The sequence below is a fragment of the Meleagris gallopavo genome, chromosome 10 (assembly GCF_000146605.3).
Source record: "Meleagris gallopavo isolate NT-WF06-2002-E0010 breed Aviagen turkey brand Nicholas breeding stock chromosome 10, Turkey_5.1, whole genome shotgun sequence".
Taxonomy (NCBI): Eukaryota; Metazoa; Chordata; class Aves; order Galliformes; family Phasianidae; genus Meleagris; species Meleagris gallopavo.
Window position 1 is genome coordinate 15,666,346 of NC_015020.2, and position 15,707 is coordinate 15,682,052.

At 41.9% G+C, this 15,707-nt stretch overlaps 1 protein-coding gene across 1 annotated transcript in view; it reads left to right on the top strand.

Moving 5' to 3' along the window:
* SYDE2 (synapse defective Rho GTPase homolog 2) overlaps nt 1-11,858 on the top strand; it is a 31,515-nt gene extending 19,657 nt beyond the window's left edge. The window contains exons 8-9 of the mRNA XM_019618395.2: nt 3,199-5,721; nt 6,802-11,858. Coding sequence (XP_019473940.1) covers nt 3,199-3,701 — 503 coding nt within the window. The 3' untranslated portion in view covers nt 3,702-5,721; nt 6,802-11,858. The remainder of the gene's footprint in view (nt 1-3,198; nt 5,722-6,801) is intronic.
* Nucleotides 11,859-15,707: the final 3,849 nt, after the last annotated feature.

The following is a 15,707-nucleotide window of genomic DNA, read 5'->3' on the forward strand; positions in this document are numbered from 1 at the left end:
GTTTTTAGTGTGACAGTGCAGCTTAATTCACAGGATAACTGAGCAGAATCGGGATCTTTAAAATATGAGGTACTGTGGCATCACCTATTAAAGTAAAGAAATCATGCAATCACGTAGTTACGCTTTGTATTAAACCACTGCTTAATGTAAAGTTTATTTTTCTAATTACTTCTTTACCAAATGGCAGCAATTCAGTGAAAAGTGCATTATGTAAGTAAAGATATCAGAGAAAGCAGACCCAATGGAAGTAATGTTCCCATATCTGAACTTTAGTTAGTTTCTAGTTCTTGTTGTTTTCCTGCTTTCTTGCTTCAACCATTCAGGATCGAGTATGTGGGATTCATGAGTTGTTTGGTCTCCAAGAGACTCAGTGGTTTACTTTATTTCTACATTTGTAATTTGGCAGAGCTGTTCCTTGTAGTAGGGGCCACACAACTTCTTGTTGTTTCTCCAGAGCTTTGCATAAGGAAAAATGTTGTGTGCAAGTACCTTTTATCTCATGTTTCTAAACTTAAGAGCTCAAATGCTTTTCCACGAATTGGGGTCAGTTCCCAGTAATGGAAGTGAAATTCTAATTTGATTCACTACTGAAGTACAAGTGAGGTTAATTATTTCTGCAAAGATTTTCCTTTCAAGGACCACTTGAATGATTATACAGCGTTCACATGTCCCCAGCTGTTCAGAGAGACAGTTAATGGAGATACAATGACATCAGTGACCTGTAGATTTCAGCCTACAGTGAATTCCTTTGCATTTCATCTTCTGCAGTTGAACCACAATAAGCACTGCTGCTTTAAGGCAAGATCAGGCTAAGATATTGGGGGGTTTATTTAGGTTTGACAAGAACACTGTGAAACAACATTAGATCCAGTGGGCTTAATTTTGTATTCAGGTATTCTTTGGCCAAATTGTTGTCAGTTTCCTCGCTATATGGAAGATGCGTCCATTGCTCCATGCTGTGGTTCCTTCATTCTTCACAGTGTGTTCACTGATGGTGCAGAAAATTGCCAGCTGGTTAACCTGGGTGTTTTCATAACTGTTTTTCAAACCTGAACAGTGTAAACCCTTATGTTCTTTAGACTAAGGGAAGATGTAGCTCATCTTAACAGCTTCTTAATTCTTCCCTTTTAGAACACAGTAATTGCTTTTGGAAAACTACTGATTTTCTGCACTGAGACAATTGCAGTTAATCTAAAGGAATAGTATGTCGGATTGTATTTCTTGTTAAATTGATGTGATTTTACTTGAAGTGGAAGCTGTCTGCTTTTCGTGGGAGAACTGGGAGCACTTAGGAAATACGGAGGGTCACAAAGGGGCTGATAGGCAATACAGTGTTGGTTGAAAGTTGACAAAGATCTATTTCTGGCAAATTAACAAAAAAATAATATAATATAAAAAATTCCAAAAAGCAGCTGTCTGGATTTGTTGTGTATTTGTGGGCATGAGGTATAAATGTGTGTGCTCTAGCACACAGTGAAGGATAGACATGCAAACATGCAGACTTTCATCTTAGTAGTTCATAAACCATATAAGAAACATAATGCCTCATTAAAGAGATTTTTATGATTGCAGAAGAAGCATCGAAATCCACACAATATTTTTGTTACAGGGTTTGTCTTAGTCTCTGCTTTACTTAGCCAGGAATACTTCTGAAGTTTTGTGTGAGGAACCTGCTGACTATGTGAACGTGTCTCACGGTCTGTCTGCTGCTGGTCAGCGTCATGGCTATTCTGGATGAGAAGCAGGGTGAAGCTCCCAGCTTCACTCAGACCCATGAGGCAGTTCAGGAGGGGTAGAAAGTGTAGCTAGAAGAGGGGGACCATAAGCTGCTTGGGCAGCACATGCTGCACTGAAGCCCAGCGGGATGTTTGGCAGCAGTTTGTGACATCGCTGCTGCAGAAAAGCAAGGGCAGGTAGGTGCAGCTCTGCCCATGGGAGCATGTATTTCTGTTGAGATGAGTAGGATAAGTAGAGCTCCCCCTCACCTTGAATGGAAGGCTGAAGTCCTCAACTTGCAAGAAGCATGCAGGGCACAGCTAACTTAGAGGTAAAATATAAGTGCAGAGCTGTGAGCAAGAAAACTCTGGTGAGCTGTAAGCCATGCATCTGGACCTGGAAGAGAGATTGCAGTCTGGACGCTTCCATTTTATGTTCTGTAGATTGGGGCAGCTTGATAATCAACATGTTGTGTAATACTTCAATTTCCGTGTTTTTCCAACAGAAAACAAATAAGTCCTTGTTTGGCTAGAACATGCAATGCTGGCAAGTTATTGTTAACCCATGGCCCTTCATCTTAATGGAGCGGAGTCTGAACAGAAGGGCTTTTGTTTAAGTGAGAGAGGGGGAAAAAAGCAATGATAGTTATTGTGCACTACTGTGAGATGTAAAGTGAGGCTGGAGCACCCTGGGGGGCTGCAGTGTGGGCAGGGGGAGCACTGGCAGCTCTGTAGGGAGGCAAGGGAAGAGCAGTGAGATCCTGAACAGTGCATTTGTGCATAGAAAGTCTGCGGCTAATTACGGGTGGGCATGGCCTGTTTAAAACAGAAAGAGATTCTACGGCTCAGACATTTCATAGGTGCAGGCCAGTAAAATTGTGTGCTGTTTACCATAGGAAGCCAGTAGCAGTGGAGGTGGCTGTTAGTAACTTGTGCTGTGTAACCATGAGCTCAGGTAACTGCTGTAAGCCCGTCGGAGTGCGCTTCTGGTTGTGGCTGCATAGAGAAATTAATGCCAATGAGCTTCTATTAATAGTGCGGAACATCAGGGCAAAAGAGAAACATGAGAATTCAGCTCTGGTGCATCTTCAGCTTCTCCAAGTGTTTCTCTGCAGTGGTATTTTTGTTGTTTTAACCTCTGTTGCTGTGCTTGCTTTCTGCTATTCCCTTCAGCCAAGCGGTTTGGTTTGTCTGCACCAGAGCTGGATGTGGTTACCTCATGCCCTGAATGTGACCTGTGCTCTGGGAGCATCTCTGCTGAGGGAGGATTTCTCTGCTGCAGTTTGGATCTGGCATGACTTTTCAATGCCAGGCTTTTACAGCGGTTTTCCTAATGGTATTTGATCAGGCAGCAGTAGCACGGTGTGTTGGCTGAGAGTCTGCACGCATCATGCATGCCATTTGCCCATGGGTGCTGTCACGGACCCTTCGTGTTGCCTTGTGGATTCAGCCAAACGGGGTGTAAAATTTTCCTTTCTTCTAGTGCACCACTCACCTGCCCAGGAACCTGCACATCCCAGCACGGCTCCCGAGCACTTGTTGTCCCTGCGTTACCTGAGGCCACGGCGGCAGAGACCGCAGATGCTGAACCTGAGCAGCGCTGACGCATGCGGGATGCTGCGGCCAAGGCCGGCCGGCCTGGACAGCCCTTCCAGCAACCGCTACGCGGGTGATTGGAGCGGCTGTGGGGAAGGCTACTTCTGCAGCCCCAGGGACTGCCTGGGCCAGGCAGACTATGACGATGTCCCTTCAGAGGATTCGGAGAGTGGGGACGACAGCAGCAGAGTCGATGATGCCGATGGCCTGATGAAGCACCCACAGCCCCTCCCCGGGGAACATGCATTCCAGAGCTATCTGACAATGCAGGCGATAGACTCAGCGGGGAGCCACAGGGCAAACCTCAAGGACCTACAGGAAAGTATCGATACTCTGATAGGAAACCTGGAAAGGGAACTCAATAAAAACAAGCTGAACATGAGCTGCTGAGCCCAGTCCTGCGCGGTGCCTCCTGCTGCGTGCTGCAGCAAGGCTGTGGCCTGCAGTGTGAACCCACTTAACGGCATTCCCTCATGTTTGTGCATTCCTTGTGGAAGAGCATGTTAACCTGATTCTGGTGTTTAAGGCAGAAGCTGAGAGATCACAAAGTGACTCCACGTAGTGACATTTCTCCCTAAAAACGCTGTGCCCTTTGGTGGGTGGCATCTGACAGCAGGGTAGACACCAAACGCTGTTTGTAACAGCACGGCTCTTCCTCCTGAAACTCAGCTCTGGTACAGAAGTTCCTCTCAGAAGGGGGCTGACGCTGCTTGGCCTGAGCTTTGCAGCATCAACTGCAGACAAACTCATTTTGCTATATATGCAATGGCTGCTATGAAAAGTGCTTTATACATATATATATATATAATAATATAAATATTTATATATAAAGTTTTAATTGTACAAATATTAATGTATTCATGTATTAACACTTTTCAATAATTATTTAAGCAAGCAAAAATTAAATATTTTTCTAACCTTGTTGTATATATCTATGTACAAACATGCATGTCTCTGTCCATCTTGAGAGGTCCCGGAGTTCTGAAACATCCCGTTTGAAGAGGGTGATGTCAAGACGAAGCTGCTTTGTGTGTAGCACAGCGCTGGATTTGTGCAGAGAAACACATCCAGCAAGAAGGCAGCGTGGATGGTTAACTTAACAGCCTTTGTGTTGCCAGACACTGGTTCACATGTGTTCCCTTCAAGTCTCCCCCAACCTCTCACAGTAGTTGTGAGGACTTTCCAGGATCTCTAGCAGTGAACTGTGCTGCTGCCCTTCAGGGTGATCAGTGTGTGCAGGAAGGAGATGAAGACTCTGTTCTGTAGTTTTATTCTTCAGATTTTTCTGTTTTTTCATGTAAAGGAGGGTCCTGAGGTGCTCACTTCATATTTTCACACAATCACAGAATCCTTAGAGTTGGAAGGGGCCTTTACAGGTTATCTAGTCCAGCTCCCCTGCAATGAACAGGGACATCCACGGCTGTTTTGAAGACTTCTGGTTTGTCCTGGTAAGCTTGGACTTGGTCCTGGCTGTTTTGATGCTTCTTTTTGCTGCAGAGCTCCATTTGCATTAGTTGAGCTGCATGTTCTGGCTGCCACTAGGAGTGCCTGAACCCCTCTGGCTCTGGAGATGTAATCTCAAGTTCTGCACAAAGGCAGTCAGGTTTTTGACTCTTTCGGGTAAAGTGATCTCCTCCAGTGGGGCCGGTGGGTGGGGTGTTATGGGGAGCAGGGTGGGATTGTGGTTCAGCTCTGAGACACCCAGCACCGGGGCTGTGTCAGCCGAAAGGACAGAGCTTAACTCTCCTTGTTCATCTGGACGGTACTGGCACCCTGCCATGGCCCTGGGTACTGTGGGTAAGTGCTTTGCTCTAACCGCTGCTTCCTTGTACTGCTTATGAAGTTATTTATTTACAGGAGCAAGGAATTAAATACTAGGACAAACTTCATCCCTCTTTTTTTAAGAACTATTTTAGCATGGTCTCAAATGGTTTGATCATTCCCGTTAATTTATTTTTTCTAAGTGTTAAAGGATTCATAACAGTTATTGCAATATAACGATAATGTATGAAAATGTAAATTTAACCGGAAACACTTATCAATAAATCAATGTATTTTTTTTAAACTTTTATACGTACAGAATGGGCATACATTTTGAACAATAAATTTTAATTCTAAATAAAATTTGATGAAGAACAGAATTTGACTGAGCCCAGTTAGTGTTCTTTAAAGCCGTGCAAGGTTGTGCCATTTGTCTGCACTGGCTGCACGCATGAGTTCCTTCCATATAGGCACTTAACTTCTGGGAAGATGTGTTGAACACTGGGTGTGAAAATTTGCTAGCATTATTAATAGGTGGGGGTGTTAAAGTTGCTCGGTAAGCATTACCTTAAGCTTTCATCTTTTATAGTAATCTTGGCAATGACAATGAGCACAGTTGAATAAGCGGATGCTTTTTCTACAGAAAGCTGTAAGTTGGTGCAGCGATGTGCTGCACTGTCAAATTTTAATATTTTAATCTTACAACAGGAAACGAACGACCTGATAGACGTTATTAATATGACTGTATTTAATTACAGTAAAATAAAGCAGAATCACTTCAGTATGGGTAGTATTCAAATGAAACATTTGCTGTTATTCTAGTTATGGCCACTTGTAGAACATACTTTGCATCCCGGTTTTGACCAGAGAAATGCTCCTGCTGGCCTGGGTAGCAACCAAGAGTTTTCATTTGTGAGATAATCCTATATTACTGAAACTAAGGTTTCACAAGGGACAGAAGAAATGTGTCTATAGGTGTGTGTTGCCAGGTATTCAGGGCGTAATACACCTGGGTTCAGGAATGGCCTAGCCAGTTCACAGACTTTGTTTAAACAGGACTGTCTGCATGCTGTTTCCAGCTGGGAAAAACTTCACATTGTAAGGGGCTGCAACAGGAGAATGGGCTGGGCTGCTTCTCCACCCATCTGCAGCGCCCCAGGCTGGCTGGAGCCCACAGGAGTGAGCAGGGGATGGGTATGAGTTGTGTGGGATGAAGAGCGGAATCCTCTGCATGGATCTGGGGTTGTCTTAAGCTTCCGGGGGCCCTCATCCCCAGACAGAAACTTCAGGTCTTCAGAACTCTTGTTTTTCCCACATGCACAATGTGTATGGATTTTTATTAATGCACAGGCAAGGAGCATAGCTGCAGCTGTTCTGATGTTCTAAATATAGAGAGAAACGTTCCCAACAGCAGATATTCGGGGGGCTTACAGTATAAATCTATAAATCTGATAAGTCAGAGGTACAGCTGGTCTTTCTGCTGCCAGATCTTAACCCTTTCAACTTCCTCCCCATCCCAAGGGTTGGGGTGTTTTAACAGTGGAAATATCTTTTGAAATCAGAAGTCTTCTTCAAAAACTGGAGCTAGAAACACTTGAAGAATGGTTATTGAAGATCAGGGGAGGACTTCTGGTATTACTTTTGATAGTAACTACATACCATGGCATTGGTTTTAAAATGCCATCTGAGGCAACGAGTTAACTGCTTTCATTTTGCTTGACTCTTTCAGAGCCATGTGCTTTGCCACAACATCGGCCAGGTCAGATCAGCCTTGGAGCAGCCTGCTGTAAGGTGGTGCAAAGCAGTCCCTCTGGGTATTGGAACGTCTGGGGTTACCCTGGAGAGGATAGAAAATCACAACAAAATGTGTAAATTCACATATCTGGCGCTGGAGATTAGGAGGGAAGTGCCTCTGCTCTGTTTTCTTCGTGGCATTGATCTGCTGCCTCCTTCTTTGCTGCCTCCTTTCTCTTACCATCAGGAAAACCCAGCTGAAATCCCACTGTCTTCCAACTTGCAAACCAGGGTGCTACTCTGTAGCATGCACTGAACTTGTCTGAGTTTTGCATTGAAATCCAGCTCCCTGAGGCAGTGCATGGGGTTGTCCATGTGGTTCGTGCTGTGGTTGAGGGGGCAGCCTGGCTACAGCCCAGTGCCTGGACATCATTACGGTGGCAATAAGGCTGAGCGTGTGCTGATAATGGGCTGATGGGGCGGGACAGCCAAGGTGCAGGGAAGGCAATGCCGACTGTCCTTGCCTGGGTCAGTGGGGACATGCTGAGACCTCCACTCCTCTACATGGTAGGGAGGGGAGGCGGCGGGGGCATTCCAGGTAAGCCGTGGCCATACTGTTGGCTTGTGATGTAGCTGGCAGTTAATAAAAAATCCGCTAACAATAATCTGCAGCAGTGTTTGGTGCAATCCCAGCCTGATAACCGAGAGCGGAGCTCTGTAGTGAGTCAGTGGTGGGATGTTTGCATGTCCCTGGGAGTCAGATTGTTAGTTAAATATTGGTTTAGCGGGGGAACTGTTTTCCCTTCCTGTTGGAGCTCTGACTGCAAACAGTGGTGCAGGTGGTAGGGATGGGCTTACTGAGTTTCCTTTGGTTTTAATTTACAGGTAGTTTCATATGAGGGGCATGATATATTTTTATAACTTTTAGACTAGAAACTAACAAACAAAAGGCCATTTTTCAAACCAAGTCCAATGCAGTGGCACCAAACCTGTCTTAAATCCGACTGAACTTGAAAGTGGTAAAACTACATGGCAAGGAGATCTTGGCAGCTGCAGTGGTGTTTTAAGACACCTCAAACCAATGTGAAGTGCCTGTTATGGGATGCAGGAAGCTCACTCCTCTCCTGTTCAGTAGCCATGAGGCCACGGTTTGCTCCAATGAAGCAGAGCACCAGAGCTGGCCATCGCCTGTCAGCTGGAGTTCCTCTGCACATCCTGTGTGTGTCAGTTTTCTGCTTTGGTTCCTGCTGTGGGTGTCTGTTTGACAGGAGCCAGTGACTGTCAAACAGTTTGGTGAGCCATGGAAATTGTGAATTTGCCCATACAGAGTTTAACCTGTCCTCCACTGAGACATTTAATTTCCCCTTGCCAATCCACGCTCAGTTATGTGTGCTGGCCTGGCCATTGGAACCAAGCAGCAAGCAGAACACTGCATACAGAGAGTTATCCTAGGGATGGAGGGTGAACATTAATATTAATGAGCTGTTACTCATTTACACCATAAATATTGAAACTTCTCTGTAACACAGTTCAATCTCACTCAAGAATAATTATCTTTTGACGGAATTACAAGCCCTCAGCAGCTGCAGTGTGCTTAGTAGAGGCTGTTCGTTCCAAGCGGCACTGACTTATGTGATGGAACAATCTATTTTATGGCTTCGGTTTTCAGCTTGTGAAGCATTTGCTGGGCTTAAATATAATTATTTTCTAATCTGATGCTGACAAGTAGATGAGGTTCAGCTTGAAAAATTTGGAGAACAGATCTGTGCTTTAGGTTCAGCAGCCGCTGGAATTTTTTCTTAGTAATTAACACGGTCCTTTCTGAAGCATCAGCGCATGGCTTTGGCAGCAGCACAAGGGACTCAGCCTGGTGGCTGCTCTGTTCTTGTCTTAGAGATTTGGTTATCTTTCTAAGAACTCATAGCTTTCTAAATGTGTCTAGACTTCAATAAATAAAACCACAGAGCCTTTTTGTTGCGATAATCTTCACAAATGTTTCATGATCTCTTATGATCCATAAGCTTGCATACTGTAAAATAATGCTTTCCTATGAACGATCTCAGTGCAGGTTTCCCATTATTACACTTTGAAAGTGAGTTTTCATTTCACATGCATGTGAGTATCTACCTGCACAGATGGGCGTGTGAATAGCAAAGCCATAGAAAGAATTAAAGAGCATTTATCATGTGCTCTCAATTGATTTCCTTCGAACTGCCATAAGTCTGTTTCAAGCAATACCTCTGAGACTTTTAAAACTACATACTAATGTAAAGGTTTCTTAGGGATGTGAGGCACAGTGTAACATTTACATTCAAATGGATGGCTGAGGATCAGAGAAAAAATATGGTGTCAAGGAGGGTTGTATCTTGATTTTCCACAGAGATATTTTCAGGCATTGAGAACGTGCCCGTGTGTTTGTGGGATAAGAAAAGAAATAAGCAGTATGAGCTTTTTGGGGATCAAAACAAGATTTAATTCGAAACATTTGGCGTTAGAACACAAACCCGGAGCAACAACAAAACCTGAGGAGCTCTGTAGAAGCCGGCTGCGGCAATTGCCTTGGAGAACCTTTCAGAAATGGCTTAATCGTATCGCCCTCTGCCGGAACGACGGGAGGTTGCAGACTGATGCTAAACGTGCGGTAAAAAAGCTCTGCCGGGAGAACCGTGAGATGGAGACAAATAAGTTGTTTCGCGCTGATCAGCAGAATCCCGGCATCTAATGCTTCTGGATTTGGACTCCAAAGAGGGACTTGGGTTTTCTTCTGACTCGCTGTAGGGGTATTCATTTCCTCGGAGAAAAATCTGTGCACGCAGATCCAAAGCTAAAGTTGCCAAGAAAAGGGATATTGTATCCTTGAACTTACAGGAAAAGAAAAAAAAGAGAATGGTTTCTGAGTTACACAGGCAGATATGTCCAGAGCTGAAGAGAGAGCTGCTGTGTGAAGCTGTGAGGAAAAGGTCTCTTTGGGTCCTGTGCCGCAGAGTATTATTTTTTATTATTATTATGTTTGCATTCAAAAAGAATACATAGTTTTTCCTCACCGAAACGTTTTTCTTCTTCTTGTTATTATTTGTTATTATCCAGCATTTGACTTAGACCTGTCTTTGACTTAGGCTGTCCCCATTAAAGCTTGAAGTCATTCAGTGTTACTGAGGTCAGTGGAAGAAATAAATCCCCTGTATATGTATTCCATTACCCTCAGGCTGGTTATTCCTGTTGTCACAGCTTTGGTTGAATGGCTTGAACTTTTAAACTGAACTATAAAAATAAGTCAGGAATGTACCAAGATGAGAACTTTATTGGTGTAGTTCTAACGTGGAAAGGTTGACCCAATGCACTGGTTAAAGAAAGTTTCGCATAAAGCTTTGATTTAATTGCTGTGTAGTTGAATTCACCAGGTTTACACACTGGAATAATCCCTGAAAAGAAATCCATCTTCCCATATAAAGAATTGGAGGATGTGTGCATTACTCATGGCAGCAAGCTGAAGATCTGACTTGTTCTGTGTAAAAGATTAAATATAGGTCAGGACTCTTGGCTCTTTAAGGTGGACTGGCTGTAGTTTTTGTCCACCCACTTAATTCACAGTTTTTATATTCTTGTTTAGCTTTAGCAAGTTCATCGCTGCTTTTAAAAGTATAAGGAAAAAAAATAATTAAAAGGCGATTTTTAAGAACCAAGCTGATAAAGTTTTTTTTTTTATTTGTTGGATTTCTTACAAATAAACCACCAGAACATCTCTAAGCAAGGTACTTTTTCTTCCAAAGACTACTTAGCAGTCCTATACTACTGCCCATGGTTAGTTATTACGTCCTTGCTGGAACCAAGAATTTTGGTGACTTTAAACGGATGAGGTAAAACTTCCAGATGAGGAACCTAAGCAGTAGGTACATGGCTGACCTAAAGTAACACACTAGGGACGTTTTGGAGGGATTGTGAGTTTTCCATGGATGGAAATGCTTGCTTCATCTCAGCATTTTCCCAAGCGGTGATGAAACCATTTACTTCTTTTCTAAAGAGATTCTGAAAACAAGAGGGTAGAATACAAGAAAGCTTAAAGCAGTAGTAGAACTGCTTCCCCTAATTCACTTCTAAATTGTTTTTGGCTATAAAATGATCTTTCATTGAAAAGAAAAACTGGTTAGAGCCTTTTCATCCACTCCACCCCAACAGGAGAACTTTTCCTGAAGGCCGCAGAAGAAACGGCACCCAGTACCTTTTTTTAAAATGCTTATGGACAGAAATGAGGATGCCAGCGACTTTTTCTTTGAAAAGGAGCCCATTGCTGCTCATTTCCCTCTGTTTTAATCTCTTCAAGTTTGTTTCTTCTTTAGAAATTTCAGAAGGCGTTTCAGGACTGGAACAAAAACAAAGTTAAAATAGACTCCTCCTAATGAGAAACACAGTCCTGCTTCACTCGTGAAGGTAGGGATTAAACTATTGAAGGGAGGAAAAGATGGATGGGACACAGAAAAGTGAATGGAGGGAGAAATATTTCATAAAGGCAGAAAAAGAAACAGCTGGGAAGCCCTGTGCTGATAGTAAATTTGCCAAATGAAGTGCACAACAGAGTACAGTATAGTATCAATTACAAATATGTATAATATCATGTGTTCTGTATCATGTTGGGCTTTAATTATTTTTAATATTGTAATTTATGGGTAAATAATTCAATTTGTACAGTGATAAACTGAAAGATAATTTCTGAATAGAACTGAATTTTAACTATTTCAGATTTTCCCGGTCTGAGCGCATCTCTGCTGGGCACCACGTTGTCTGTAAAAGAGAATCGTTTGCTTTAGAGTGCTGATGCATGGGTTTAAGTCTGTTGCTTGTGTTCACTTATGGGATTTGACTGAATAACCTGAACCCAAAAGCAGATAAAGCTGCTTATCAGATAACGTCAGAGATTCTTTGCAAAATCACACCGAATTTTCTCCATCGAGTGATAAATACTAAACTGCTTGAAGATGTTGTTACTGAACTTTCTGTTTTCATACATGAATTACAATTTTATTTTGTCAAGCAGTGCAAGAATTCAGAAATAAACATTTCTTCCTACTTGTTGTTGTTGTTGTTGTTGTGTGATGTTCCTTTCTGTTATTTCAGGTGAATCAGTATGTGTCATTTTCATGACACTGAAAGCACAATTTACAAATGAAAAATGTGCTCAGAATTTATGCAGTTGGCAAAAATCATGGCCTAAAAAGGCATCAAAGCCCTTCCAAAACATTGATAGATGTTCCACAAAAAGATTTGTTTTTTTTGTTGTTGTTGTTGTTTTGCATTGTACTATAGCATATAAAATTAATATAATGGAAAGCGACTTCATTAGGCACACTCAGAAAGGCATACTCATCTCTAATAACAGCTTCACAAGGCACAGCTTGAAGTGTTTTTCCACCGAGATTGCATTTATATTACACACGTTATATATTGTTTTATGCACACAAGTTAATATTAATAAAAGTAATAATAGGTGCTGAACTGTCCCAGAGTTCTGTGTGTGCTATAGGTAATAAGCTAAGCATCCTAAAAACAGAACAGGAGGGCTTTAGTAGCTGGAATTCACAGTGTGTAAATTAATTTTGCATCTGTGATGTTGACCAAAATTCAGAGCTCATTGGTGATTCTCCAGGGTCTCCTTTATCTGGTTTTGAGCAAAATCGTATGGTAAGCTGCTAGATTTCCCTTGCATACCAGATAATTAATATATTGGAGGGTCATTTCCTTGTTTCTTCTGATATGTGTCTTACAAAATGACTGTACACAGTGATGCAGGGATATTTTTAAATTGGGATTCTGATTCTTCACTGATTTTCATTTAGAAAGTTTAGAAATAATACTTTTTTTCCTTCTTGTTGCTTTAGGAATAAGATGTTAATTTATTGCCAGCCTTCTCTGAGATATTTCCAACAGAGAAAGGGATCTCTTAATTTGAGAAGCGTATCAGATAACAACTGGTCCTGTAAAGACCTAGAAAGCATGCAAAATTTTCATCTTGCTCATTTCCATGCAGGTTAGCTGCCACTGCTGCCCTTTTGCTCATCTTAATAGAAGTGCTTCTGCCTGCTAAGCAGCCACTCGGCTGTCGATTGCTGCCAAAGCCTGGAAGTGAGGATACACTTCCCACTGGAGAGCTGCATGGGGACATATATCCTACAGCTTTGGAGTGCTCTGATCGCTTTTACATTTCCTGGGCGTTATCTTTTAATAGTTATACAAGCACAATATGAATTTCCAACTCCCTGTATTAAAATGTATAATGATGTAATTCAAAATTACTGTGATAAAAGATGGCATTATGGCCTATGACAGAGACAGATGAGGGACCTAACGCTTCATTTAGAGTCTGGATTCTAGCAGGAACTCTTGTGGAGATAATGGATGATGTTACTAAACGTAAACGTGCTTTACACTAATACAAATGCATTCTGCTGTGGGTTTTGCAGATGGATTTTGCAGTTGAACTTCACATGGTCTGAAACAATGACCTTTGTTTGAGATCTCTATCATCCACAAGAAAAAAAATCAACAACAACAACAACAAAAAAAAATGTTACTGAATAAATAACATTTCTATAAAGGGTAAAGTCAATTCTCAACTTTGCTTTCTGAGGAAAAGTGAGGTTGACAGCTTTACGCTGGGTACAATATCCAGAGCAACACAGAATCGTAGAATGGCAACAAGTCAACATAAAACATTTCAGAGAGTTCCTGTTCTGAAACTGTCAAGATCAGTATCGAAGGATGGAGAAATGTAGATACAGTTAAATATGAAACAGCCAGGTGGATTTATTTGACATTTTGCTAGGTAACATCTGACAAAGAGAAAAACCCTAATGTTAACATTAATTCTTCATCAAGTAAAATTAGAAATCCTTAGTACTGAATATGTTTATAAAGAATTATGCATATCTTTTAAAATAATTGTATAAAATAATTTTAATCTACGACCAAAAAATAAAAATAAAAAATCCAACAGCTTACTGTGGATCTGATTCCAGCCAATTTGAACCAGAGATTACAGTAATGTGTAACCGTGAGATTTTTAGACTGAGTACATAAGGGTCAAAATCTAGATTGTAGTTTTCCAACCAAGATGCATTATCTTTATTGGTATTTTTTTTCTTTCTTTCTTTGTTTGCTTTAAATCATGCCTCTTTAATTTGAAATGCTGAAATACACTTTCAGCCTTTGAGCATTCTTCTATATCTGGATCTTAGGCACCTCGTTCGATCTTAGTCTTCCCATTTCTTCCTGTTGTTTTAAGTGATTTTGGCACCCAAGTTGATAAATTTGCTACATACTGCTAGGATGAGAAAATGGATGCAAGTTGCTGAAAGGAGATGTATTCTTTCTGATGTAAATCTGCTGAGCGATCGTGTGCTGATGGTGTGCAAATCTCTGCTGAGATTTTCCCTTTGGTAGCGCAGCTGATTTCCAGCCATTCCTGTTTTTCATGCAGTGAGTTCAGTTCTGAGCTCATACATCACTGAGCACGTGCTAAAAATGGAATTCCATTTACATTTCATACATCTTCATTCCATTTCTTCTTTCTGGAAGGCTCGCTAGGCTCACATCCTCCTCTTCCTGGCGTTCCTCCTCGTTCCTCCTCCTTCATTTTCTTGGGTTGTGTTTTAAGAGCATGAGCATTCTTCATCACAGAATGCTTTGTCCGTTTCTCTCTCCTCACCAAGTGATTACTTAGTGAGCTGCTGAAGAGACTTAACAGCCCTCTCAGCGTATAGACAAAACACTTCAGATAAAGGCATGTTTGTCAAATTAATGAAAGTCTGATACTTCAGCATCACTTATCATCTGAGTGTTACCAAATTAACAGTAACACAAAAAGTACAAGACTTGTAATGTCATCTCTTCCATCTTTGCCTGGGCGACTTTAACATTGTCACAGGGGGTTTTACTTCTCTACCAGAAGCTTGTGCCGTGACATGAAAGAAAGTGGAGAAAAAATAGGACTAAATATTGCAAAGATTTTGAAACTGTGCTTGTGAGAACACTGGCAAGCTTTTAATAGATTCACCCTTTTATTTTTCCTTTCTAATTTCTACAGTATATATCAGCATGGGCTATTGGAGTTGTATCTTCTGAAGCTTTTCTGGGCCCTGGATGTTCAGTATGCTTATCACGGATATCACCTTTTAAAAGGATGCAGCGTATTCTAACAAGAGCCGTCTCTCAGAGCTTATTTTACCCACAAGGTTGTATTTGTCCTCTGTAGGGAAAAAGGTGCATTTACACTTAAAAGAGTTAAGGATCAGTCAAATTTTTTATGTGAGTGGTAAATCACATTCTGACACGTTCAGTTTTGTGTGGACTGTTTGCTTTGAGCCATGGGCGATTAGAACTGCAAGAGACTTTTCAGACCTGCTTTTGCTTAACTGTGAAGATGAGCACCACTGTGTGTTACTACCTCTATCTGTCTAACAGTTTTGGGAGTAGAGACCGCTACAGAACCAGCAGCATAGGCTGAAGTGGAGTTAGATGGTGGCTTCTGTTCGCTTGGTCAAACCTAATGCTGTGCATCACTAAGGATACTGCAGCTGTAGCACCTAACAGTGCTGTGAAATTGAAAAAAAAACAGCAATTCTTTTCTCTTCATTGATGCATATTTTTGAGCTCCTGTTTTCCTTGCAGCATAGTATATACTACATATGCAATCAAAGAGAATAATTTTGTCTAAGGAGCGATGGGACTAATTCACTAAGCTAGGACTGCGCTGTGAAGACGTTCATACAACTCATACACGCTGACCCGCTGCGAAGGGGCTGGAACTCGATGCTCCTCGGGGTCCCTTTCAACCCAGCCCATTCGATGCTTCTGTTCCGCCCTCCCCCGGTTCTCCCCGCCCGCGGAGCTCCGCGGCCACGTCGTCAC